The following is a 27,907-nucleotide window of genomic DNA, read 5'->3' as shown; positions in this document are numbered from 1 at the left end:
GACACGTAGCAATTAAGGGGTTGAGGCTCACACTGGTTTTGTGGTATTCGGGTTAGATGAGTGTAATACTCGCTTTCATCTGTGCCATCTATGAAAAGTCCAGCTGTATTGCTTGTCCACACCAGTTAATGTCAGTGATTTCAGAAAGGAATATGAGCTGTGACACTCAGCAGTGGCAGAGCAAGGCAGGCAGCCCTCTAGGAAGCTCTCTGGAAAAGATTTTCTCTGTTTTTTTTCCCCCAGTGACTTTTGCTCTTGCTTCTTTTGAGTTTTGATTTTTGCTGCACAGTTCTAGAACTGGTCCCTGTAGAGTCTCCCCTGTTGGGAAGAGGAGGGGGATGTACCTGGCCAGATTGAAGGTGTGACCACAGCAGCATACCCATGTGAAATCATCCACCCTGTAGAGATTAAATCAGGTTTCCACTGACCGGTGTCCCAAGCTGTGCATAAATCCAGCACCCACAAACTTGACAGCAACAGCAGGAGGCATTTCTTTGTTAAGACAAGAGCCTTAGTGAGTAAATGAGGAAGGGCGCGTTTGTGTGTGTGTGCGCGTGTGTGAGAAGGCAAAGGGGAGTGGAAAAATTATTGGGTTGAGAAGATAGATTTTTTCTTTTCCATCTCCCTGAGCAGAGAACTTTTCCACTGATACAAGAGAAAACTTCCAGAGAGCAGCAGAGCCAGTAAAAACAGAGCAGATAACATCAGCGCTGTGTGCTGAGTGGATGGGCAGCTATATTTAGTGGCTGACAGTGTAAGGAAGAGCAATCATTAATGCTGGGAATTGGCTTCGTTAGGGCTTAGAGACAACTGAATGTGATTCCTTAATGACTTCAGTTGCTAAATGAACTCTCCAGATTTCTGCAGTCTCCTCAACAGGGCCCTGAGGTGCGGAAACAGGGTCGAGGTGGGGTTCTGCACCAGCCCTCACACTTGCAGCCCTGGCTGCTGCATGGGGACATCTGGAGTGGGTCAGAGCCAAGTAGAGGTTGTCTTGAACCAACAGCTGCCTTGAAATCCCCCAGGGATCCTTCGCACAAGTGGGATCATCTGGGGTGCATCACGCTGCCTCCCTCCATGCCCAGGCAGGCAGAGGGCAGAGGTGTGTGGGGAAGGGGCAAGAGGTGCCAGCTGGGCACCATGGCACATCCTCCTCTATGGCCAGACCCACCCTTTGTACTCCCAAGCCCTGCACCAGGCAATGTACAGCCATCAGGGGCCATGGAAACCTTCCCCTCCAATTCCCAGAGGAGAGCGCTGCTCCCCCGCAGGCTTGGGAGCCATTAGCATCCTGACACCAACCCCCTCCCCCCACCACAGTTTCCACTGGCAGGGGCAGGGCCCGATGCGTGTCAGTGATGTGAGAGGCTGTTTGCCTGTACATCCCTCATTGGAGCAAGGCCATGTAAGCAGAGACTGTCACTGAGTGTAAACACGAGTGGCCTCTGCACAGTGAGCAGCCCTGTGACCTTCCCAGGGGTCAGCCCCGTGCCCCAGCACTGTCAGGCACCAGGCGAGGTGTTGCTGATCCATCAGGGATGGTGGTGGGTCGTGTACGGGTCTGGGGCAGCTCAGCCGGCTGGATCTGCGGTGGGAGGCAGCTGCGGGTTATCCCTAAAGCTCAGGGCGGTGTTGAACATGGTCACCCTGGTGGCAGCCCCCATGGGGTGTCCCACACTGCTACCCCCTGTGCAGCTGGGAGAGGAGCAGCAGCTGCTTGGGGATACACAGGGATGTGCCGCTTCTGTTCCCCCATGCCAGGGTGGCTGGTGGAGGTAGAGAAGGAGGTCGGAGGGCTGTCTGCACCCTGCTTTCACCACCCCCAGCACACAGCCCAGCCTGTGTACCCCCTTCCCCAGGCACCGTCAGGGGTAGAGAGGACAGGGCCACCCCCATTCCTGGCAGTGAGGGGTGACTGGGGTGAGATGGGGCGAGGGCGGCATATCTGGCAGGTAGCCTTCCCCTGAGACATCCAAATTTCTTGCCTACAGTGACAAATATGTGGGTGGTTCTCAGCCTCCTGCTCTGTAAAAGCAGGATTTGTCTTGCCTGCATGGTTTTTTTTTCCTTGGTTTAGAGGGGGGTTTTGTTATACCTATGCATCTGGGTGCAGTGTTCGCTCTTACTCCCTGTGCCTGGATTTTGGGGGATAGGGAGGGGAGGAAAGCCTTGTGACTGGCAGAGGAACCATCATTTTGCTTCATCTTGTGTGCCACCAGCAGCAGAAAAGCTGTCACCATCCCAAATTCACCAGCCAGTGGCTCTGCTGGTAGGGCAGTGCTTGGAGGGAGGGCGGAGGCCATGCCACAAGATGCCTTTGCTGCTAGCAAAGCTGGGTGCATCCTGCACCGTTTTGTCTTTTTCCCTTGGCATCCTCCAAGACTGCTCAGGAAACCAAACTGGAGCTTTCCAAAAATTCGGAGCTTCCAAAATTCTTCTTGCCAGCATCTAGCTAGAGGGCTGCCCCCACCAGCGGGCCAGGGGCAAGAGGAGAGGGCGAGGGGGACGCGGGGGTCAGCAGGTACGGCAGCAGAGCGAACCCTTCAGAGAGTTTCCCCTCCTTTGGCCCCCTTGAAGCCGCCAGTAAATACATGTGGTGCAAAAGTGCATCTCTCGCAAGTTATTTACAGCTCGCCCTCGAGAGCAGAGCTGGGGAGTGGGAGCAGCATGTGCAGGAGGAGCGGTGCAGAGCTGGTCTGGGGCCGTGGGTGTGCGCACAGGCACCGGCTGCCCGAGGCGTGTGTGTGCATGCTTCTGCGGACTGGCAGCGAGCTGCTGTGTGGCTGAGCACCAGATGTGCGCTGAGCTGTCCCGGGATGACCTGGGAAGGGAGAGAGCGCCTTGCAGCCCTGCCCTGCATCACACTGCAGCTGCAAGAGAAAGAAGGGTTAGCCATCACTGGGCCGAGCCTGGGCGCTGCCTGCCCTCGAATTCAAGGCAGGCAGGTGCTTTTCCAGCCCTCCCTAGGTGTGTTTGCTTTATCAGCATGAATTCCTAGTCCTGACTTGCTTAAGCTGCAGAGAGCATGAGTTTCTTACGTGAGCATTGGGTTGAACTTCCCAGCCTCTGCCGTGTAAATAATCATAACCATCCTTTCTTGCTTTAAAAGATAATAAGGAAATCTGTAAGTCTGTGAATGGGGCGCCTGGTGAGACCTGATCTGTGTACAGAGCACTTTCAGAGAGAGATCTTCTTCTCTGTCTTTTCCGCAAGAATGACAAATGCTTCTCCCTGTAATTTCTTTCCCGGTCTTCTGTGGTAACTTCCTTGGCCATCTGAGATTACTCTCTTCCTCCAATTAGGAACGTGATGTGTTTTGTCACTGCTTGACAACATCTGCCATGTAGAGACAAAACCAGGCGGCTGATCTGGAGAAGGCCAAAAAAAAGAAGGGGAAAAAACATTCGTTGGTGCCAGAAATAACAGTAATAATAGCGTGCATATGGAATTTGTGTTGCGATCCAGGCAGCCTAATTAATTAAAAGGGGAAAAAAAGGCCCTTGAATATGTGGGCTCAGCAAATGCCAGGCTGTGCTCCCTGCCAGGAGCACGCCCCGTATCCGGAGGTGGCCCTGGGACTTCGTGTTACTCCGTGCTGTACTCTTGAAAGCATGTGTGTTTCTTTTTGTGCGTCTGCATGCCTCCCACCTAGCAACCCTGTTCTGTGTCTCCTCCCCAGGGGCAACCCTCCTGCCAGGGACCGAGCCCACAGTGGACACGGTGTCAGTGCAGCCCATCCCAGCCTACTGGTATTACGTTATTGCCGCCGGAGGTGCTGTTGTGGTGCTGGTCTCCGTCGCGCTGGCCCTTGTGCTCCACTACCACCGGTTCCGCTATGCGGCCAAGAAGAGCGATCACTCCATCACCTACAAAACCTCCCACTATGCCAACGGGGCCCCTGTGGCCGTGGAGCCCACCCTAACCATAAAACTAGAGCAAGACCCCAACTTGCGCTGCTGAGAGCCGAACAGGAACGAGAGAGCAAACAAAACACAAAACAGACAGACAGACAGAAACTAAGACTTCAAATACGTTGCCTCAGTTTTGCACTTTTTTCCTTACCTAGCATACGTGTGAACTCTTAGACATCTCCATCCCTTCTCCGTTCCCCCAGCCCTCCCCGATTCTTTTACAAACTCTAAACTAATGCTGCATCTTGGATCGCCAGAAGAGACACACCGCCCCTTCACTTCAGAAGTGAACGCTCCCTTTCGATAACTTTTCAAGGAGTCTTGGGGTGTTGGGTGGGGGTTTTTTGTTTTGTTGTGTTCGTTTGTTTGGGGAATATTTTTTTGTCGGTAAGCTTGTTTGGTTTGTTTTTATCTCCTCCCAGTAGGCAACCTGCAAGGAAACTTGATGGCAAGCCTGGAAGCTTGTGTGCGTGGCTTGTGCGTGTGAGTGCGTGCTAAATCTGTGTCTGCGAGTGTGCATGGGAGTGTGCTCGTCTGACTGACTGAATGTATCTTTAGAAACAGCCCCGTTTTAATATTTGCTTGTTGTTGCTTCTACTTGCACAGGGAATGCTTTTTTATTATTATTATTATTTTTTATTATTATTTCTCCCCCTTCCCGCCTCCCCTCTGGAAGGTCTGGGACGTGTTTGTGGTGAATACCCTGATTTGTTTACTTGGGGAAGAGAGCAATGCTTTTTTGTTGCCTTATCTAGCTTTGGCTGGGTTTCTTGTTTGATAGCGTTAATGTCTCGGGTGCAAAATGAGAAGAAGAGGCCAGGCTGGACAGTAGGAATGTCCACCTCAGATGGCTAGAAGAATCCAGAGAGGTTCATAGACATCCAAAAAGTAAGATCTCTCCATCTTATTATTTCTGCAGCCAACACGATAACACAGCCATTGTTTGGAAGTGGTGGGGAGGATCCCTCCTCTTCCCCCACCCGCAAGTGAATCTATTTGAAGTTGCCTTATATTAGAGAAGCTCATAATGAATGTTTTGTTTGTATCTTTTAAAGCCAGCCTTAGGGTAACACATAGACTTCAGCAGGTCTAAGGTGGATGCTAAATACTGTAGTTTCTTGGGAATTGAAGGTTTATTTATTTTGTAAGTATCCTCCTCTGGGTGCTGATGGTTTTGCTTTTACACAGGGAAGGGGGAGAGGGCTCCTTCTTGTCTTTCTACTAGAAATGTTCAAGGGACAAGTATAATTCCCCTTTCTGGGTTTTGGGTTTGGTTTTTTTTTCTCCTCTGCCCAATTCATAGCTGCTGAATCATAAAAATTGCCAGTTGACTTTCTAGAATGTCAATTAGTTTTCCGTTTGCTAATGTTCTGCTTCTTAAAGCATCTAACATCTAGCAAGCAAAGCCTAGCAGGCGCACCTGGGGGGCCCAGCTATTGCTGCTGCTTTAACCAGGGAGGCGAGATGGAGCCTCCAACACGCCTCCGACTGTTGAATGGCCCAGCGTATTGTAGTGGAAATGCCTTATATAAATTACTGAATGATGACATGCAAAAGTGGTTTGAATCGTTAACTCTAATCTGTTTGCAGGCAAAAAAAAGTACCTCCGGTGAGCAAGGTTCTCCATCTTGTTTGTGTTCATTTGTGATGAGTGATCAGATTCCCTCCCCGCTCCTAAACTTGCTAGTGCTCCCCACCCCTCCTTTGTCCATGAATATTGCATAAAATGAATCGAGACAAGCAGCTCTGTTAAATTCCCTGCCGTCTTGAGCTTCCTTTTGGTCTGGGGAAAAAGTGGAAACACAAATGGTGCTGTGCATATGTGGTGTTGGCCCCTATTGCAGCGGAGCCCTCTCCCCAGGGGTTCTCTGTAGATGGGGGTGTCGCTTTCCCCTCCCTCCTGCCTTTATTCATGCAGGCTGTTTCAGCTCCTCATGCTGCTCACAGATTTCAGCAGGGCCCCCTCAGCTGCAGCAGCAAGTGTCTAAAGCATGCAGGGAGCACAGAAAAGCCCAGGGTGATTTGGCATGGTGAGCATGGTAGGGGTGGTGGGTGCTCGGGGCAGCATCCCACCGGGGCCTGGCTCCCAGGAACTTTTCGAGGGACATGCCTGTCCCAGCAGAGCTGGAAGGGAGCCTGGGGGGGTCCTGTCACCTTGCAGGCAGGGCCAGTGCACTTTCTCTGTAAGCCTCCTTGTTACACTGGTGTTGCATATGGTTTGTGATGCGAAATCCCACCCCTCCTCAGCCAGCCGCACATGAGAATATATGAAGTAAGGGCATGTGCTTGCTGCGTTTTCAGGTCAGCCCAAGCCATGTCAGCAGATAGTACCATCATGTTTCCAAAGTCAGTTCAATCTCCCTAGGTCAGACGATCCCCTCACTTCAACCAGGTTTGCCCCCATGAACTTAGCCAGTGTGCATCGGTGTGTCAGAGAGGAATGTGGCACCCTGTCTTTCAAATGAAAATCACCAAAGACAAAACAGAAGGTCACTTCAAGATTTTTATTCCCAGATCTCCCCCGCTCCTCGAGCCCTTACATCCCCAGCATTGCCCAGTTGCCTGTGTGTGAAAAGTATCTTGTGGAAATTTGAAACTCTTTGAAGATGTATTGTGTGGAATGTAATAAAACGATGATATTTTTATACAAATATTTGGGGTTTTTCTTCCTTATTCTTTCTTTGCTAATAAGAACACTGTCAGCTGAAGCAAAGTGGCCTTTCAAAACTCCATGTTCTCTTTTGGAGCATCAGGGCTATTTTCTTTAGCAAAGTGAAGTGCCTATTCCTGCCGGGCGCAGCCCCAGCTCCCGGCAGCGCAGCTGGTGTGTGCACCCTGCCTCGCTGCACTCAGGATTGGGCCATTAATAGCAGCTTTTAGATGCATTACATTTGTACCAGTCCTTAGTGGGAGTTTTGGGTGGCTGGATTGACACTGGGGATTGTTTGGGGATTTTGCTAACGTTGCTTAAGTGCTAAATTGCTCAATGTGATTATGCAGAATTTCTCCTGCCGGGACCGGGAGACAGGACATCCAACTTCCCAGGGCCCCGGGGGCCGGCTCGGCTGCCAGCTCAGCTGAGCCGCGCACTCTGTCCCTGAGAACAACAAAAAACCGGGTAAGCCGTTACCAAAAGGCAATGCATTCCTCTTCTGGGAATCCTTGCCGGGCCTCTGCGTGTCGGACTGCACAGGAGAACTGTGTGGGAGCATCCCGGGTGTCGCAGCACTGAGGGTTTGGAGAGGTGTGTGTCCCCAGCCTTCCCTTCACCTGAGTCCTCCCGCCTTGTTACAGGGACCTCTGCTGCAGCATCGCTCTCCTTCCTATCTTTTCTAGATGCACCTCATCTCAGACGAGTCAGCAGCATCACGTTTCATGTGAAATATATTTTGCTGCCAGTTTGAGAGGTTTTTATTTCCCTCCTGCATTTATTTTCCTTCTGTTGTACTCTTTACCCTGGCATACAGCTCAGCTTTTCAATGAAACTTCCTGGCTTTACTAGGAATTCAGGCCATCAACAGAAAAATAATTCAATATGATCCCTCGCTTTGGCTGTTCAAACACAAGCAAAGCTGAGGACCCACGCCACTTTTTTTTTTGGTGGGTTTTGTTTTTCTCTAATTGTACAGCAAAGCCCATACACTTGTAATTTGCATTTTGTACACTTCAGTGACTGTCCAAGCAAAATTCAAAACAAATATGCACATGCAAAAAAACAGGGAGGGAGACACTGGTTGATGGCTTCCCAGCAAGGAAGAAAAAAATTCTGTTAAGTAAACAGACGAAAAGGGAGAAATCGTTCAGGGTTTAATTATTCTGTATGTGCGCCACAGCCAGATTGACCGGAGAGCTGGGTGCTGCTCAGGCTGCCGCACATCACAGGGAAGAAAGCAGCTAAAATTAGCACACTGTAAGAAAATAAGTACGACTTCATGTGATTTTGATGCAACCTCTTCTGCAGGTAACTGCAGGCATTTAAGAGTCCACTTAGAAAAAAGGGGGTAAACTTTTTGGGGTAGCAGTAGGGGCTCCATATTTCAGGAAGCGGCATTATGGTAGAAGCCTGATGTTTCCTGTGTGCCACAGGGAGAGTCAGGACGTGGCTCCTGTGGTGTGGGGGGTGATGGTTTCAGTCTTTTTATCTCTGCAGTTGCTGCCATGCTGTGGGGAAAGCGACTCCGTGCGGCTGGCAGGAGGGGACCCACGGGCACTCTGTAAGTGATGGGGCAAAGCTGGTGGCTAATGGAGGGTGCAAAAGAGGGAGCAATGGCCTGGCAAAGCAAAGAGTGCCATGCTGCACCTTGCCCAGGCAATGTCAGTGTGCCCGAGATAGATGAGCGCTCGGGAGCAGGCTGCAAAGCACAGTGCGTGTTCACCCAGCCTGGAGACGGGACGCATGGCCGGGTCAGCCTCCTGCCGGGGCAAGCACCTGCAAGATGACACTTGGTGCAGGGAGCCCAGAGCTGCTTTCCCCCAGGCTTGTAAGGGCGAGGTTGGCTTTTCCTGGGCAGGGTTGAAATGCCTCTGCTGGTGAATGCAAGGGAGTAAGGTAGAAACCAGATCGTGCATGGGGCCGTGTTGGGATTTTTGCCCCTCTGGAAACCCTGTGAAAGCCTACTGACTTTATTTGGGCTGGCCCCAGCTTATCCCGTGTCAGGGCAGCAGAGCGAGGTGCACAAGCACCAAGCGAGAGCCCCGAGGCGAGCTCGGACAGCCTCTTGGCTTTCCGCCACAGCTCTTCCATCACTGGCCTTGGCGGCTCTTAGCAGCGATTGCAGGCGTGACTGCCAGTTTGAGGAATCGTGTCGTTAGCCATTGCCGCTGTAAAAACAAACAGCAACAACGGGGAGGGAGGTAAACATATCAAGATGCTGCAGAGCTGCCAGCTTCTCCCCCAGCTCCAAGCCATTGCACGGCAGTAGTGGGCTGGCAGCGCTGCCCTTGCACTGGTGAGCTGCTCCGTTTGGGACTGGTGAGCTCCAGCACGGTGTGAACCCGAATGGAGGCTCCTTACCCGGGTAGTCCAGTGCTAAGAGAGAGGGAGAGGAAAACCACGCTGTGTAGTGCCACTGTAATGCGTACGTACACGCGCACACCGGCACCAGTTTCCCTTGTCTGGTGCCGGCTCTGAGGAGAGGTGCAAAAGCGAGACGTGGCTGGGAAAGGGTCGGGCTGCACCAGGGGATGTGGCTGCTGCAGGGAGGGTTTGGCAGGGTCCGTGTTTTGGGCAGCCACCTTGGCCACCTGCCATGTGGGCAGCAAGGGCAGGGTGCCGCGCGTCGGAGGGCAGTGCCAGGGCTGGAAATAGCTGCCTGCTCATGTTTGTCTCCATACCAAGCAGCCAGCCTGGCTTTGAGCCTCTAAGTGCTTTCAGTGGCCGTCTTCACCTGACTAGCTATGCTTCCCCAACTTGTCTGCATGCGGGAAGGCCAAGGAGTGCAAGAGGGTCCTTAGTATCCCTCGGTTTGAAGACGGTGCCACGGTGTGCACCGAGCACTCCTGGGGCAGCCCCGAGGCAATCTGAGGACAAGGTCCAGGGGTTCCCGTGCAGTGGAGGGCGGCCGGGCCAGGGGAGAGGCTGCATGTTCGCTTTCTTTAATGCTCAGCTGTAGCCAAAGCACTGTTTCAATTTGAATTTTGGCAGGGATTTAGCCCTTTTGTAAACGAAAGTTGTTTTGTGTTTCTGGAGGAGCGGGGAAGAGAGAAGTGAGGCAGATTTTCGGCTGGAAATAGAGCGGTGGGGGTTTCAGAGGGAGTGTTTGTGCCCGGTGCCTGGTGCTGCTTCCCCCCGTTCGCTGAGGGTGGGAGGTGTCAGCCCCCAGCCCCGGGCTCCCAGCTGAAGGAGCAGCGCGGCGGCGCCAAACGCAGCGGTGTCAAGGCAAGGCCACGGCGGCTGCTCTGCTGTGTCAAAACAAAATGACGCGTGTTGGAGTCACGCTATTGCTGTGGAGAGAAAAGGGCTGGGAATGAGCAAAGGGAGAAAAGCGAGGATGAGAGTGGAGCCAGAGCTCTGCCTCTCTCTGCCAAGGCTGGGGAGCGGTAATTTCTGACCCCATTTTCCTGGGCTTAGCTGGATTTAACGTTTCAGGCCTTTGTGGGTGCTGTTTGGCAGCAAAGCAGCTGTGCACCTCTGACACCCGCCTTGCCAGGCAGGACAGCAGTGGGCAAGGTGGATGTTGTAGCAGCAGGAGAGAGGGGTGTGCACGCAGGAGGGCACTTGCTGTTTTCAGGGAAGTGAGCAACACAGTTGTTTCCCCACTGTGGAGAGGACCAGAGGGCAGCCAGCGGGAGGCACAGCCACAGATGTCATGTCACTGGGGAGTGAAAGACAGTACGTAGCATAGTCCACAAACTTCCATCACCTGGTGCATCCCCTTTGGTCCCAGAGCCCCCAGACCCATGCAGGGAGCAGGAGCACAGGGATGGCAGGAGTGCATCCCAGGCACTCGCTGGACCAGGCTCCCCTGTGCTCCCTGAGAGGCTGCAGGCAGGCAACATGAAGGGCTGGAAATTGCTACAAGGTTGATATATCATTTGGGAAAGGCACCTCCTGCTGAGAGGCTCATTTTCTTCCCCTAGAAAGAGCCCAAGACATCTGTAAATGCCTGTGTGCAGAGAGATGTGTGGTGATAGACACAGCTCTGCCCTGGGATGAAGGGATCTGGCAGGAGGCAGCGCTCTGTGCCTGGACTTAAACCAGACGAAGTCAGTCTAGAAAGAAACAGCATTTTTTTCCGCATTGATGGTCATTTGCCTTGGAGGAATGTGCCTAGGTTCCAGCAGTTGGGACTGGGTGTCCTTTCCAAAGCAATAGCCCTTGGCTTGTGCAAAGGTCGCTGCCTGAGGCGGTGGGCACTGCTGGCAAGCCCACGCAGGCAGGCTGGCACTGACATGTGTGCTGGCAGGAGGTACATGCTGGTCCATAGGATGCGCTGACCTCAGCTTTGCAGAGGTGAGCTGTCTCCGGCACATCTGGAGAGTTTTCTTGCAAGAGGCAAGTGTATGTCTGTGGTGAGACACCAGAGACCCTCATCAGCTCTTGTGCCTCCCCCATCCGCCCTGGCGAGGCGTATGGAGCACATGGCACACCCCTTCCAGTAACCCCCTCCCTGGCCCAGCCCTTCCCACCCCTGCTGCTGTTTTGAAACAGATGTACATGGAAGCTCCTTAACCTCTAGTAATACTAATTCTCTCCTACTCTCCCCCCATGTGAGTTCGTACGAACATGGTACTTTAGTTGCGCCTTGTCTTTGATTAGAATCTCATCTTTCTTTTTTCAGGTCCCATAAATTAGCCTTTTAGCTGGCAGCGCTCTCAGATCCAACAGATAACAGCCGTTCTCGGCATCCGGCCATTTTGAACGGCATCACTAACATCATCTTTTGGGCATAACTGGCTAGGTGCTCACAGCCATTGTTCAGCACACGTGCTTTAAAAAGGACCTTTCACTCAGGAGAAAGCATTCATCATGTTTAAATACAGTTTCCCCTAGCCTTCTTGCCGACCCTTCTCCAGCATATTTTTTCCCTTTTAAAATGCAAAGTAAATTGCACCCGAGAGCTGCCTTTTAAGGAAGCAACTCTCCACAGCACGGGGCAACGTGTGTTCCTCCCATTGTGCCCAGCAGCTTGCAGGGCTTTTCTGGGGACCGCTTTCCATGGCCTGCTCTGCTTGTGACAATGTTGTTGAGGCTTGTCACGGAGGAGCCTAACTGATGACAAATAGAGGGCTGGTTTCTGTGACGGGAAACCATCACCCCTAGGAACTGAACTGAGACCTCCAGCTTCAGTTTCCACAGGTGGCCGCACTGCTAGAGCCGACTCGTTAATGGCTCGAGAAACCCCACTAAGGAAAAAGAAACGTTGAGTTGTATTTTTCCAAAGCTGGTGTGACAACAGAGAATCTGATAGCAATGAAATAGTGTGCGGGGAGCAGAAGAATGAGGGCCTACCGTGGGCCTGAGGAGGAAGGAGAATGGGCGAGGAGGAGGAAGATATCGTTTAAGGAGGACTTGGAGTCGTATTAGCATGGGGAATTGAGAAAACTGCTAAAAGAGTAAATAGATTTTGGGCTGGACTTTTTTGTATTAATGTTCTCTCCTTTTAAGTTTTCCCAGCGCGCATTCCTTTCAGCCTGGAAGAACTGGTGTTCTTTTGAAAGTGTTGATTAACCAATACTTTGTTTTTTCTGGCTTTTCCCTCAAGGTTACCCTGGGAAAATAAAAAAGCACCAAATTGCTAGCTTGTTCTCACACAAAATTTAGAGAGCTGCAATACGGAAAGGCAAAAAACTTCCAACGGCCCTTCCATGCACATGGGCTCCTTGGGCGGACTGTGGGCCGATTTCAACCTTTGCTTGTGTTCGAGCAACCTACAGTTTCCCTGGGGCTGTGTGGGTGACACGGATGGCAAATTTCACTGCTTGTCTTCTGACAGAGGACTAGCAAAGCAGACGTCTCTGCATGCAAACTGCTTTGCAAGTTATTTTTCCACATGTTCAGCTCTAAATGTTTGCAAGAGACCCTCAGGCAGTTCTCCCAGCCCTAAGATGTTGCCATCTGGGCCTGTCAGTTCTGGAAGTGTTGAGAAATCATGTGAACCCGCCACTAAAGTGAGGATTTACAGAAGATGGTGTGCACCTATGTTTCTTCAACAAGCTACCAGCAGCCTCGAGTCGGCTTAATTACCTGGCTCGCTAGACACAGAGCTCATCGTCAGGAGGGGCAAGTGCTGGGTTTTGTGTGTTCCTGTTGCTAGATGCGCTTGAAAATGCAAAGAAATCCCTTAATCCTTTGAGTGCAGAAGGCAAAAGACAATTCTGCCCAAAGAATGAATATATGGGAAGGTATCATTAGTACCAGCACAGAGGATCACTGCAGCCAGGTGTAAGGTGGTGTCGGGGCAGCATGGTGTTCGGCAGAGACCCTGCTCTGCAAGTGACAGGGATTACCTGATACCATTGCCTGGGATAGCAAAAAAATGGATTTGACAATCCAGGAGGCCTTTTCAAGTCCTAAATCTCTGTATAAATATTCTTTTTTAAGGTTTTGCAAAATTTCTTTGCACATGGCTTTTTAGGCACAGGTTATATTCTTTGCTTTGGGTTGTTTATGAGTAACCTCTTTAAACTCTTCTTGCTGTTTTTGCACAAGAGGCAAAGTAGCCTTGGTTTTTAACCACAACTATTTCAAGGATGTGACTTCTACCGCTTTCTAGTAGTCCCTGATTTTCTGCATTCCTGATCATTTTGAGGTGCCTTCTCAGTTAAGCACCCCAAGTTACAGCCAGCTTTGAAAAATCTAAGCAGATCGAAATGAAAGGACATTTTCTTTTGGAAAACTGAGACAGAGCCATAGTAACTATACGTAGAGATAATGCTAGGAAGACTGCACAGGAAAATAACTTCTGCTCAGATTACAGCATGTGCATTTGGTTACTAGTGCTTGATCTGTGCTGAACAATAAAAAGAAATGTCACCACTAAAAGGAATTTAGATCAGAGAAATGTTAACATAAATGCCTAGATATGGACACCCATTTGCTGCTCTCCCCATTTCAACCAGCTTTTGCATTAAAACATGTAATGATGATACATGACTTCCTCAAATTACTATGAATTTATCTGAAACCCAAAGAGAAACTGGGTCATTGAAGCTCTGTGTCCAGTAAGATGTATGGGAAAAGATGAAAAGTGGAGTGTGCTAAATGGATCTAGCATTAGTGGCAAGTAATGATAGGCACTAAGATCCTATTCACAGTTGCAGGGATAATACCCATGAGCATGTTAATAGTGAATTATGGCCATTATGCAGGCACCAATGACAATATTTTAGTGCTATTCAAGTTATCTGGTTTCTTTGCTTTTCGCTCGCTCTCTTTTCTTCTTAAAAGCTGGTCATTTGGTGATCACGAAATGTGATGTAGCGAGAAGATCCTGTTCTCTCAAGTATACAAGTGTCTTCACTGGCTTCAGCCAAAGGAAAAAGAGGAAGTGTTCTTCCTCCTTCCATGAGGAAAAGCCTTGCAGTAGTTTAACCATTGCTTCTGGCCTGTCTCCCAGTCCAGTGACCAGTAACAATGAAGTCTCCAAAAGGCCTCTTCTAACAAATGTCGCTTCCCATTTTGTTGTTCTAGTGAACTTCCCAAGAATGGAGGATGACTTTCCAATCTCTGAGCAAGACTTCGAAGACAACGATGATTCAGGTTGGTACTCAAATGCCATGTGGATAATTTATCTTATGTGAGCATGTGTTTCAGTATCAGATGCTACAATTACTCACAAACCTCAGCTTCAGTGAGGGTTAGGAGCTAGAACACGATTGGGAATGAGCGCTGAAGTGGTGGCTTAGTGTCTGGACAAAGATATTCATTTTCTTTTCTTGTTTTCCTTTTTCAACAGCCAGCAACCTTGCAAAGTCAATATATTGTATTTGTGTTAGGACAAGCGGAACTGATCTTTCAAGCATTAATTGCTGCTTGCGTGGCTTTTAGACTTGTAAATGGAGAAAATTAAATCTGGGAGCTGTGACAGATTGTTTCCATAGTTTTGAACCCAACGGCACTTGAAGGGACAGAGTTTCAGTGGGTGTAAAATGCTGGCATGCTGTTTACATAGCCTGAGATGTAAAAGTGAATCAGGACACCTGACTTGGTAGTTTGCTGCTTTGCATTGCTTCTAGACTAGGGTTAGTGAATCCCACTGCAATATACCTATGGGGGGGGTGGGGGTGGGCTTATACTCTTGTAAGGACACCACAGCTCTGGGTAAGAAATGCATGAAGGTGGGGGGAAAAAAGTGATCCCTGGATAATAAGTGCCCATTCCACTGCAGATTACTTTGGATCGGATAGGAACGACACACTGTTCTCTACTAACTCTCCAGGAACCCCGAAGCTGGACAAAGAAAAAAGCTGGCTCTACACCCTTGATCCCATCCTGGTGACCATCATAGCGATGAGCTCCTTGGGCGTCCTCCTTGGAGCCATCTGCGCTGGTCTGCTCCTCTACTGCACGTGCTCGTACGCTGGGCTGTCCTCACGGAGCTCCACCACGCTGGAGAACTACAACTTCGAGCTGTACGACGGCATCAAGCACAAAGTCAAGATGAACCACCAGAAATGCTGCTCGGAGGCCTGATGTGTGCCCTGGGGATCACCCTTGGTATTGTGCCCGGTGAGATGGGCTGGCGGGGGGGTACATTTTTTTGCTGTTTTCTATGGGAACTGAATGCCATAACGGGAAAGGAGGCTTGCGGGAGGAGCGAGGGGAGGCGCTACTCCTGCTGCCAGGTCCCGCTGGTGGGTCGTGCTCTGCCAGGACCGAGCGGGCTTTCCCGCAAACCTGACTGAGCTGGGCAAGGGGGGACCGAGACCCTTGTTTGTTGGTTCATCTTCATTTTCTGCTGATGCGAGCGGCTGGGATGTGGTGGGGAGACTGGTTTACCTTTTGGATGTGAGGAACTAAATGTTGATCGTTATATCCCACCTCCTTTCTCTGGTGAGTTGTTGAGACGGCTGAGGAATTTCTTCAGCCATTCTGTCTTTCAAAATAAAAAACAAACACACACACACACCCCTGTCCATTTTAGACCCCATCCAGGTATCATTTTGGCTGTAGGGATTTGTGCACTTCCCACTAAGTCCAGGAAGCTGCAGTTTCCAGTCCTGAAAATGGAAGCATGTGGTAACCTTCAACTTTCCTTCTCCTGGTAGGGGGAAAAGGTGGGATACTGGCTTTAGTGTCGATGGTAACAGCAGCACTTTCTGAAATCATTAAGAAATAAAACAGAAAGGAAACCCTACGTGTAGAAGCACCTCTTGGAGAGAAGCTGAAGAGCCTTAAAGTGATTTGTGAATAACAGCCATTTATTAAATCCAGATCTTGGACTGCAACAGCTGAGGCCTTCATCAGGAAGGCCTTTCTTTGAATCTCCCACCCCTCTTGATCCTGCCCTTTTTTTTTTTTTTTGTTTTTGCTATAATGAGAAAATTGCAGCAAACAAAAGCTAGAGCCTGTCAGGTTGCCAGTGCTCAGGCGATGGCTTTGGGAAGGGGGCTTCACTCGGGGTTTGTCTTGAGGCACAGTGCCGAGGCCTGTCCAAAGTGCCAAGGAGGGAAAATGAGCAAGGAAGGAGGTTGGAGCCGTGCCCACAGCCCCAGGAACCAGCCCCCCTCCCCTTCATGGTGCTCCCCGTCTCCCTGGGGCCGCCAGCCCCGCTGGACCAAAGGGCTGCGCTGTATCTCCTTCGGAGCAAAGCTGCGCTGCTCCTCATCAGTAGCAAAAACCCGAAGTTTTATTTATGAGCTGTGTTTTGTTTTACTTTGAACAAGTGCCTTAGAAGAAGTATTTTTCCTCTGTCTGATGATCAGTGCTGTATCAAACAACAAGCGAGGCCTTCATCCTTCCCCGGCAAAACACTCTTCTTCGCCACTCTCTACTGGGTAGAGCCCGGCTGAAGAAGTCTGGTCCTTCTACTTTCAAGTGGTCTGGCTACATTGTCTGGCAGCTGATAGCTCTCCACTTACCGCTGTGCCGTGGGAGAGGAGTGTTATGAAAACAGTTTAATGGAGAAAAAGAGTTCAAATGCTGGACCCGAAACCAACGCCTTCATTTCCAATTCAGTGCAGACGGATCACCCCTATCAGCTTGCACATACATAAGCAAGAAACCTTTCCAGAACGTTGGGTTTTTCTTTGGAAATACCTGACATGTCCTGATTTTACTTTTTGCCTACCAAATAGTTTGGGTTGAGGATGGATTATTTTTTTTTTTCTCGCTAACTGCAGAGAGCCGAAGGTGTGATGTGCTGTGAAGCTCAGTCTGCACAGCCCCTGCAAACACATCCCGCTGGAGGCCAGGTGTTTGGGGAGGCAAGCAACATCTGGAGAGGAGATGAGCACGGACAGTGCCACAGCTGCTCCTTGGTGTAGTGGGAACAGGAATATTTGTCTAGTGTTTCATGCAGAGCTCCATCAGACAGTAAGTTTTTAGGGGGAAAAAAAAGACTTCTCCACTTGAAGGCAGATGCCTGTGTTAGTGGGGAAGCAGATACGGGCAGCTGTGTCATCAAAACATCCACAGTTCATACACGCACACACAGAGACATGCACACACAGAGACCTTCGTTTTTTTAAACTCACACTGTGCGCCCAACAGGAACAGCAGTAAATGTTACTCAGATTCTCCTTTCGAATCACCTTATTTCTTTTGGCGTTCTTCACGGACAGATTCCACAGGGGAGTTATTTTACTGTACAAAAGAAACAGAGGCAGTAAGAGGAAATGTACCAGACCATTTCAAAGCTGCATTGCTGCTGCTTGGTGATTTTATCCCCCTCAAATCACAGGAAAGGGGAAGGATGAATGGGAAAGGACCATACAGTAGAAAAGTCGACTTAGGCAAACAATAGGTGAAAATATATAATTAAAAAGGTGACGTTATGGTGTCTAGTAGGCGTACAGAGAGAAGAGTTCATATATACATATATTCAGAAATAGTGTGTTTGCACACGCACGTGAATTCTCTGTATGTATCGTGTATGTGACTTATTCCGTGGGACTGACTCGTGTTAATATATCTCTTGATCTGGGGCAGGAGAGTACTGCTGATCTTGGCACTAACTTGGCACAGGCCCAGCGAAGTGTCCGCCCTGCATGTCCTGCTTGACCCTTCCAGATGGGGCAGGGCCCACACGTGTGCGCTTGCCGGGCGGGAGCAGGCCAATAATGCTGCAAAGCCGATACCTCACTTACCTCTGCTGGGTGCTTTACTGTTCTTCTACAGAAAACTGTGTTTGATTGTAACTTCAACAGGGAAAAAAAAAAAAAAAAAAAAGTCATCAGTGCATTCAACTCATTGCATCCTCCTCTGCAAATAGATTAGGTTTGCTGATCGCAGTTCCCTCTGTGAAACTCCTAAAAGAAAAAAGAAAAAAAAAAAAAAAGAAATTGGTGTTAATGCCTTTGCTGAAATGGGCTGTTGCCTCCACACCCTTCCCATGGTGAGGACGTGTTGCTAACAGGCGGGCTGTAGTGCTGGGTGATTTCGTTTTGTGGGAAGGTGCCGGGGTGAGCATGGGAATTAAACCATTAAGAAATTATATGCAGAAATGGAACTTCTCCAAGGTTTGCAGTTCAAGGTGTTTGACCATTCACTGGCTGAGCCAGGACTTACGGACTTAAAGAGCTTTTACTGTGATTCTTCGGTGTAAAAAAAAAAAAAAAAAAAAAAAAAAAAAAAAAATCAAACTGTGTTTATATGATTTGTATAAAAACCTTTTAAAATTACTATTTAATAAACATTATGGTAGAGATTATGTTTCAGTGGCTTTTTTATTTATCAAAGAGCAGCAGTAAGGAAACTGAACTGAGAGGGCCAAGGGCAGCTAGAAACCCCAGGGAAGCCGAGGCACAGCTGAAGGCACGCAGGGCCATGCACACTGCCCACCCCTTCGGGTCACCCCCAGGTGACAGGGGGCTTTACACAGACCCTGTGCACACACATGTCCTCCCACTGGGACACAGCCTGTCCTCCCAGAGCTGGGGATGGCTGGAAGCTGCTCTGGCCAAAGAACAGCACCTGAACACAAACCCAAAAGCAGCCACATGTCCCTGCCTGCCACCCTGCACTGCTGCACGGTGCTGCTGGCGATCCTGGAGAGGAGTGTGGCTTTAGGCTAAGAAAAATGTCATTTAAGGCTAAAACAGCTTGGTGCTGAGCAGAAAGGTGCAGTCAAGGCTTTGCAGTGCAACTGCGCAGCGTGGTGATGGCCGGGGGTCACTCAGCACAGCACATGGCCGTGCAGGCACCACACAGGGAGCAGCCTGCACCCTCTCTGCCAGGCTGTACTGGGAGCCAGACCATCCCAGCTGAGCCACCTCACCAGCCTGCAGGAGCTGGGTGCCAGCTTATCCCTGTCCTGGTCCCACGGCCCTGCAATGGCAGGGAGTGACCGGGATGGCTTAGCCCTCTGCCATCCAGCTTCAGCCCTGTGCTCAGCAGTTACAAGAGGTATCCAGCAGCAAGGACTCCAGGCAAACGCCAAAGCCAAGCCTGGCCCCATGCACTTGCCTTCTCCACCCTCTCTCCCACTGCCCTGATGGTGACTCTGGACTGAGGGAGCCTTGCATCTCACCAGGGTCCCAGCACCCTGCTGCTCTCCCTGTACCGCACTGCCAGGAGCCAGCTGGAGAAGCAGTGGGGCTGAACCTACGGCATGGAAACTCTTGTTTATTTACGGGCAGTCTGACAAAGGAGAGCCAATCCATCAAGCCCCAGGCACCCTGAGAGCAAATGAAATTTTTCTGCCATCTCCTTACCTCCAACACGGTGGCCCCCTCCCAAAGCACATGTGTGTTAAAGAGGGTCTTTAAGCGATGAAGGGCAGCTGGCAGCTTAGATGAAGATGACAGTGTAGCTGCAACCTTGACAGCTCTTCCCTTACCCAGGAATAAAGAACTGATGTGCAGATTGATACCTGGGGGAGAGGCTGTCAGAGAGCAGGACAGAGACGGCAGATAAGCGACTCAATCAGTGTCAGACCCGTCCTGCCGTAACACCGCCTGTAAATCACTGCGGTTAAAGAGGCGCCTCCGCTAAAGCGAGGAGCAGAAAGCAGGTAATAGAAAAACGGGTGGCAAAGCAGATGTGTGCACTGGCTGGGTTAAAAGCCTGAAAGCCGGGCTGCAGCTGCCACCTGGGCACAAAGGGGAGGCAGGCACCCGCTTCAGGAAATGGGAATCTCAGGGTGTATTTTTTAGCTCGGATCGCATTTTGGGGGGGATGGGCTGAGACCCAGAGGCACCTGTGTGCACTTGCCATGCACACACGGGTACCCACTGCCAGAGGAAGCTGGAGTGTGGGGGGGCCACGAGGGCGGTCCGTGTAGCACGAGAGTAATCAGTGACTGAGCGGGCTAATGAAATCTATTTCACCATTCTCAGGCTGCACCGAGATGGGAATCCAGACGCTCCAGCACATCCTTGAGAGCTGATTGCAATCGTGCACACACGCTCGCTGTCTCTCTTGCCTCTTCTTGGAAATATTCCTTTGCTTTTGTGTTTAATGGGAAATCTTTTCAAATAATGACTTGCTCTCTGGACAGCTGGGGGCTTGGCAGTGAGGGGGAGCCATGGGGCTGAGCTAATGAGTAGATTCGTAATTAATTAATTGCAGGCAGGTGCAAGTGGAGACTCCCGTCACCTCTCTCTCCTGTCTCTCTCTGAAGAGTTCCTCTGTCTCCCAGAGCCTGGCATTATCACCAACTATCCAAAGGGGTTGAGCGAAACCTGGCGCTGGCTTTACCCTGGACAGTGACTTTGGCAGGCAGGGAGGCCAGTGCTCCCATCCCCTCCACACGGGGACCACAGGGAGCATGCTGTATGCAGCACGTTGCCTTTACAGCTCATATCTGCCAGGCTCCCTGCGCTCAAACCATGATGACTAGCACCCATAAAGGCACCTTCTTTCTGCCAAGCAGCTCCCCACTTCCCCTCCCCGGGGAAGATTGATTGCTCTCTTTACTGTAGCTGCACAGAAACAGCTCACACCTTCCCCCTTTACTCCTCCAAAGGGCTAAACCCACCTGGACACAAAAGGTGTTGGTGAACCCCCAAGCGCTGACTCCTGGTGAGCTGAGCACAGGCACCCCACCGCAGCTGGTGTCACACTGCTCTGTCCACACTGTGTCCTTTCAGCCTTACATCAGCTGCTCCAGTGGGTGCTCAGCAGAGCCCTGTGGGTGTAAATACAGAGGGTGACACTGAGTTTTGGTCCATATACATCCATAGCAAAATCTGCACTGAATTCAGTAGGTCTCTATTGTCACTCTCACTTATCAGGTAGGATTAGGCTTTCCTATCAATGCCAGTTATACACAGCAACCCATTTAAGGCAACAAACTCTCCGTGACTAAAGCAGTTTAATAAGGAAAATAATCCTTAATTTGTTGAAGGGGGATGACTCCTCTCTAGGCTGCTGTATCATAACTCAGTTGCACCACTAATATCCAAAATAGAAAGCACCAAATTAAACACTCAGCAGCTCTACCCCCGCCTTGGTCTGGGTGCTAAAAATCAAAGGAAAAAATATAGTCCTGCTTCCCTGTGCTGCTGCAGTGGGTGGAGGCCTGTGGAATGAGCCAGCATGGGCTGCCAGCTCAGGACTGTTTGCTGCAGAAGACTTTGCTAACATTCCCTCGGTTAAATGTTTACAAACCCAGAGGAAATAGCTGTCCCAGATGCTGCTGATAATTTCCTATCAGGTCCCTCCTGGTGGGGTGCAGGGCTGATTTGTCACCCTTTGGATCAGCTGCCAATCTCATGCTTAATAACAGAGATGACTGACTTCTTTACAAACGCCAACAAAATTTCTAGCACTATTTTTGCCCTCCTGGTCTCTCGGGTTTATACAGAGAGTAATTCTGCCCTGGCTTCCAGCCCAGCTTGCTTTGCAGTCCTCGAAGCACACTCCTGAGCGGAGTGGCCTCCAGCAGAGGCACAGGGCAGCCCTTCCCTCACCTCACCGCTTCACCGGTGGGCTGCGTTGGAGGATGCAGAGGCAGCCCTGGGCTGTGCTGTCCCTTGGGAAGCGTTTCCCCAACACGTCCTGCTCTACCACACCAGTGAAGGGGGTGAGGTCTTCCACCAGCTTTCAGGGACAGCTGTTGCCAAATGCGTTTCAACCTCGTATTTTAAGAAGACATCCAATATGCTTACCAGAGCTGGGGAGCCTTTTACACCACAGCAATAATCCAGCGCTTGGCCATGAAATCCTCAGCACAGTGTCACATCTGTCCTTTTCAGCAGAGAAGTTTTATTAACTTAGGGTATGAAAAGTTTCTGAGAGCAGAAAGTCTCTCTCCCTCCGAGAGAAATAAGGATGATTTAAGCAGTCTGGGTGTATTTGAGATGGAGAGCAAGTTCCCCAGCTGACACATCAGAGGGAAAAACTGTAAGCCAAGGCTGCATTTATTAAAGAAGGAAGCTGGGGCTGTGTAAAGCCAACCTTTTTAAGCACTCTACGAGAGCATTTTAATAAAAAGCACCACAAGCCCACAACAAATCACAGCTTGGAAGCAAAAAAAAAAAAAAAGTCAATTCCTGTCAAGTTTTGAAGAATCGTCTGAGCTTAAGGAAAAGCGAATTCCTGCTACACTCCCTCCCCTGTCCTCCGCTCCCGTGCACGGAGCAAAGCCACCCCAAACGCTGCCTGTGACACGCCGCAAATCACGTCGGGGAGCAGCCACCGACCCAGCCGCGGGAAGGCCCACAGAAGGATTGAAGCTTAAAGAAAATGAAATTTATAGTCAGAGTATTAAAATATTAAAGGGCCTTAAAGAACAGCCATGAATCTGATTTGGGGGGATGGGAAGGCAAGTCTGTCATCAGGCAGAGACAAACGGCTGCTGGACAGGACAACTCACATAAATCTGGCAGAGGAGAAGAAATAAAGCTCAATCAGACCCCAAAAAGAAAAAAAAAAAAGTGATGAAAAGATTTTAGGGTATAAAGAGTGAAAAGGAGAGGGAAAGCTAAAGAAGATAAGGAGTTGAAAGCAGAGAAGCGATTATAAAAATAGTAGTAGTACAGATGGAGGTAGAGGATAGAATTATTAAAAATAGCCAGCAGTGCCCTGGTGGCACAGGTATTTTTGACAATCTTGCCTGAGGCTGCTTGTTTTTTTCACAGCAAGAACTCGTTGGGTGAGCTTCAACAGCTTAGACCCTGCGTGGGCATAAGGAGGTGCAGAGCCCACCATGCAGAGCACCAGCCTCAAACCACCCAGAGAGGGGGGGTGGGCACAAGGACCCCTGCACAACTCCAGCATCCTTGGGTGTGCTGCAGCAAAATTCCTCCATTTCCAGAAGCTGACCAGCACTGACTAGGCAAATCCACATGTATTGCTCCTCATGAGCAGCTCAACCTGCTCCTGAACTGGGGATCGGCTTCTCCAGGACGTGGCTCCTGGCTGACCCCAGAGCATCCCCGAGCGCCGTGGCCGATTGCACAACATGCCCAGGCTGCAGATGCTCTGTGGTGCGAGAAGTCAGTGGGCCACCCTGCCCAGCCCCCACATCTTTCACTTCACGTCAGCAGAGACCCGTGCCACGGGGCTGTCCCCCAGTGGCAGCCGTGCCCTGCTGAGACCAGGCCAGCCGGGGATCGGCCCCGCGGTGCCTCCCATCCCCACTGTGCTGAGGAGAGACTGCAAATCCATCCAGGAGCCACAGCCGGGACCCACCGTAAGTTGGGAAACAGGGTGCAGCAAGGGCTGGATTTGCAAAATGCTGTCTGTAAGCCAGCCCTCCCTCTAAAACACTAAACAAAAAACAACATTCAGATATATTTCGGAGGAAAACACGAAGCATCTGGTTCCTTTCGCTAGTGTACATAGCAAGAGAAAAGTTGGCAGTACATTTGATTACCATAAAAGAGAGAGCTATGCACAAAAAAGCCACATTAGAGTAACATTGCCCAAAACAAAGTTAAATGTCTGCCTTGTTTTGAACATGCTCATGGTGGAAATGTGAGCAAAGGTTAGCCCAGATTAATGAGAACTGCAAATTAATTGGCTGGGCTAGGACTGGCACCCTGCCACCACGTCTCGCCCGGCAATTCTTATGTATCGATTTATTTTGCTGGATGAGGAGACACCCTGCAAACACACAGAAAACCAAGCCTGACACTTCCGATGGGTGACACGCCATTTTAGCCAGGGTCACTAGGAGCCATGGGCTTGTGCAGCCACCTGTCCCCGCTGCACCCCTCTCTTGCACCCGCAGTGGGGGACAATGGAAGCCCAGCCCCTGCCGGGAGGGCTTCCCAGGTGCTGGGGGTCCTGCCCAGACACCCCCAGCCCTGCGCCAAGGCCAAGCCGAGCACTGCGCTGGGGCCACCCATCCCTCACAGCCTGGACAGGGACGAGGATGGGGACAGGCAGGGGACCTGTGCTGCCTCCCACCACGGCTGCCCCGCCGCCACTGCCTGTTGCTGTCACTGCAATAAAATCCCAGTGCCTGGAAAGTGCCGCTTCCCTGCCAACCTGCAGTAAGGCAGACGTCAAAAGGAGGGTGACAGATGTGTCTGCCAGTTTTTATGGAGCAAAGGGGGTTTTCCATGGCTCACTGACACACAGGCAGTGATTACCTGCTGAAGCAGCTAAAAACTTGGGGTTTTTTTGGTTTAGGGGGAAGGAGGAGTAAGAAAAGCCCAGCCCCAGCTCTGGCTTTTCTCCTGGAAAGGAAAAGCCATCTCGGCAACTCTCCCTTTTCTTAACTTCAAATATACAAACACCTCAATGCCATCCAAACAGCTCCTTCCAGCTTCAGCACAACACACGCTGAAGGGCTGGGGGAAACGCAGCAGGGCGGTTAAGCCTTCCCGCAGGCACCCTGTGGGCCGTGTGCCTCGGGGGCTCGGGGGGAAAGGGACTACAAAGCACATGAGCCCATCTCCCTGGGACAGAGACCCCCAGCATCAGCCCTGCCAGCTCTGCCGAGGTCAGATGCAGACACAGGTACCAAGGAGGAGCATCCTCATCGGGGCCTGGCAGCATCACAGAGAGAGTCACAGTGTGCTACTTGGGGGCTGTTTCAAAAGCAGTCTTTTATTTTTTTTTTATTTTTTTTTTTTTCCCCAAAGGAAGAAGTTGGTCTTTGACATTAGAAACAGTGGTAGCCTCAATTTACAGGGGAGAGCTGGGTGAGAACAGGCCCCTTTAAGCACACTGTCTAAAGCAGTTCCACATCTCAGCCACAGCCCAGCTGCGCTATCAGCATCGCCCCAGCCGGGGCCGCAGGCAGGCACAGGGCGCACACCAGATTAATTAGCCCCGCTGACCACCATCAAACAGCCGGGTCCACGCTGCCGATGCAATCTGCAAAGCTCATTAAAACAGAGCAGTGCCACACTCGGGAGCGAGCCGGTGTAATGCTTTGGGTGTCATGATAAAACCATTAAAACAGCGCTCTGCAGTCCCTGGCAGGCCCCGCTGTGCAGTGATGCCAGACTGCAGCACGTGAGGAGGGGGCTGTAGTGTGACCTGCAGATGAGCTGCTCTAAACCGGGATCTATTTCAAGGGCTAAGCAGGACAGTGAGGCTGGGTCGAACAGTGGAGGGTTCGGCAGGTGATTTGGGAGGATGGAAAGGCCTGCCGTATCTTGTATTTCTGGATATCTACGGTGTCACAAACAGGACATTGCTCAATGACTTAAAAAATGAACACTTCTGCCTGAGGTTATCAGCCTCGGGATAATGGCAAGGTTGTGAACACAGCACTGTTGCAGGAATTTAAGAGATTAAGCATCCCGATTTGGGAATAAGTGATGATGATTCCCCCAGATACTGGAGATGAAGGGGAGGTAATGCTTTTGAAGCACGGGGACAGAGCGACAGTGCAGCCACAGTGACTCATTGCAGCTGCCCAGGCAACTTGGCAGCTAGGAAAATATTTGCACAAGTTTTAACAAGCCCCATCCACGCTACTCCTGATGCCCAGGAGATGTCCTGACAAATTTGGATGGCAGCAGCCAGGTGCTGGGCTCCTCTAATGGGGCAAGCAGGGTGTAAAAGGTCTCATCTGGACATGTGGGGATGCCCAGGCAACCCCAGCTGCACTGTAACGCTGTCCCTGACAAAAACAAACTTCCTTTTCAAACAAGGAGGCTAATCATAAAACACTGCCTCTTGATGCCCCCATCTAGCCTCGGCAGGATACACTTTGGCTGAGACTGCAAATGCAGACAGCACTGCCAGCCTTCTGCCCGCATCAGGCTCGGCATCCTGCACCTCCTCCCTGAGCACAGGTAACTACAGGATCCGATCCACTGCAAGACAAGAGCTGGGAGACCCACTCTCCTCCTGGCTGCCCCCCTGTCCCACAGTCCCCATGTGCAGGGGGCACTACTTATGTGCAGGGGCTTCAGACATAGCCTGGCACACCCACCTGCATCCACGTAAGTCACAACCTGCTCGCAAGGAGGAGGCGGCTCCCAGCACTCGGTGCATCATTCGATGTGAATGGGTGGTGGGGCTGGAGCTGATGTCGGCTGGGGCCACTGCCTAATGTAGGTCAGAAATGTTAGCCAGGGTCTTAAGAGTAAACTTCTGTGTGCGTTTCCAGAGAGAAAAAATACACCTAGAAACCATATCTTAAAAAAAAAAAAAAAAAAGGAAAGCATGGAGATAAATACAATTCATTAACAAAATAAAAGAAATAAAATCAAGGCTGGAACTGTGTTTTGGTGGCACTGGTTGGCAAAGCCTTTGTCGGAGATGTGCCGCCAGGGCCAGAGCCCTGTGCAGGCTCTCGCTCCACAGCCGGCAGGGGTGGGTGTGATCAGCCGTGGCAGTGCCAGCTGTGGGCTGAACAATAAAAACCCATGCAAGTAAAAGGAAGAGCTGGAGACCTGTCCCCTTCCCAGGTGCCCTATGTCAGGTGGCTATGGAATGCCCGGAGCACTATAAAAGCCCAGGCGCTGCCAGGTGCTATCGCAGCCAGCGAGGCCCTGCAGGCACCCCGCGATGGGCTGCACATGTGGCAAATGGGTCAGACAGATGCCCCCAGCCAGCTCCGTGCCCCAAGAAACATCATGGTCCTGCTGTGCAGGTTTTTGACACACTGCTGGCACTCCTGCCTCCCTGGCCCAATGCAGGGTGACCCACATGGGGTGCAGGAGCAGAGCAGAGCAGGCTGCCTGCCCAGAGCATCCCGCACGCCGTGCCACGCTGCACTGTGCCACATCAGCCACGCAGAGCGAGCGTAACAAACTGCTGCCCAGGTGCGCAGGTTGCTGTTAGCAGTGACAGGCTTGCAGGCATGTGTCCTATCCACAGCCTGGCCTTTGCCCTCCCAGCACCACTGCTGCAGCCCCGCAGGCCTACCTTTAACTGATCCACAGCAGCGGATCCCTGTGCCGGGGGTAATCCTGCGTAACCTCGCTCTGCGGAGGGCCCTCAGCCATGCTCACCAGGCGGCCCTCCCCTTCCCCTGCCAGTCCGTGCCAAATTTCCCTGACCGGTTCCTAACAAGAGCCCCACACTACAGCCTCAGAAGGCACCAGCAAGGTAGGATGCCATCTTTATACTGCTCCTTTGTTGCTCTGCTTTGCAGTGGAGATTATTTTGGGGTGGGGGGGTGGGGGTGGGGAAACGTTATTTAAAAAAAACTTCACCCCTCTCTCTCCTCCTCCACCCTCCCCAAGCAGTGATGTGGGATAATGAACTGCTGGGACTGTCATTCAAAGAGCACTTAATGACAGTATTCGCTCTGTGTGTGTGTAGCATTGGCTGTTCTCAGAGCTCTCATTATGAATAGCTTTCAAGCTGTTTTGACTGTTTTCTATTACAAAGAGGAGCTCACTGTTAGCTGCCTATTTCCATTGCTGAAGCTGGCCAACGTAATCCTCACAGAGCTATGACACCACAGCTGATGCTCCTAACTCTCCTGCTCTCTCACCTCCACCTTTATGGCAGTAGAGAAGGACCAGGCTCTCCTTCCCTGTCCCTTGTCTCCTTCTCACTGCCAGGGTCCCCTTTTGGGCTTGTGCTCTGGTTTTGCAGGTCATGCTTCTTCAAACTGGCTGGTTGCTGTGTCCCAAGTTGCATCGCCGCTGCAGCGCTGGACCCATGGGAGCTCACAGCACTGCCGAGCCTATGCCTCCGACTGTCCACCCTTGGGAGCTGGGAGTCCCCACTGCAGGCTTGGCAAGGGGAAAGGGACCCAGCCTGAGCTTCATCTGTGCCACAGAGAAACCACAAAGATGCACTAAAACAATCTGTTCTCCCATCTTTTCCCAGACCCCTTGCTGTGAGACACAATATTTTGGAGGGGCAGCTGAAACCTTGCTGGTGTTAATTTAGTCTTGGTCTGCTCGCTGTTAACTTTGGGCTTGTGGGTCTTTTTCCTTAAAGAAAGGTTATTTTTCCTAAAACAGAGCAAGAAGCAGCTTGGCACTACAGGCACTTTAAAGATGTTTGAATATTTGCAAGCGGAGGCAAA

At 50.9% G+C, this 27,907-nt stretch overlaps 1 protein-coding gene and 1 long non-coding RNA gene across 7 annotated transcripts in view; one reads left to right on the top strand and one right to left on the bottom strand.

Moving 5' to 3' along the window:
• Positions 1-18,225, top strand: part of NRP2 (neuropilin 2) — a 90,704-nt gene extending 72,479 nt beyond the window's left edge. For 2 of the 6 annotated variants that reach the window (XM_056348893.1, XM_056348892.1), the window contains exons 16-17: positions 14,044-14,112; positions 14,792-18,225. In XM_056348893.1, coding sequence (XP_056204868.1) covers positions 14,044-14,112; positions 14,792-15,045 — 323 coding nt within the window. In that variant the 3' untranslated portion in view covers positions 15,046-18,225. Of the gene's footprint in view, positions 1-3,679; positions 6,565-14,043; positions 14,113-14,740 lie in introns of those variants that run through there. The other 4 variants (XM_056348891.1, XM_056348890.1, XM_056348896.1 and 1 more) reach the window with 2 other exon arrangements.
• LOC130153689 (uncharacterized) lies at positions 17,683-22,749 on the bottom strand. Its single transcript, XR_008823485.1, has 3 exons — positions 21,624-22,749; positions 20,492-20,641; positions 17,683-17,822 (listed from the first exon to the last, which is right to left on the bottom strand). It is a non-coding gene; the product is annotated as an uncharacterized LOC130153689 (long non-coding RNA).
• Positions 22,750-27,907: the final 5,158 nt, after the last annotated feature.

Source organism: Falco biarmicus, chromosome 8 (genome assembly GCF_023638135.1).
Source record: "Falco biarmicus isolate bFalBia1 chromosome 8, bFalBia1.pri, whole genome shotgun sequence".
In the NCBI taxonomy this organism is placed as follows: Eukaryota; Metazoa; Chordata; class Aves; order Falconiformes; family Falconidae; genus Falco; species Falco biarmicus.
The sequence above is the reverse complement of the archived record's forward strand: the minus strand, read 5'-3'. Positions and strand labels throughout refer to the sequence as shown.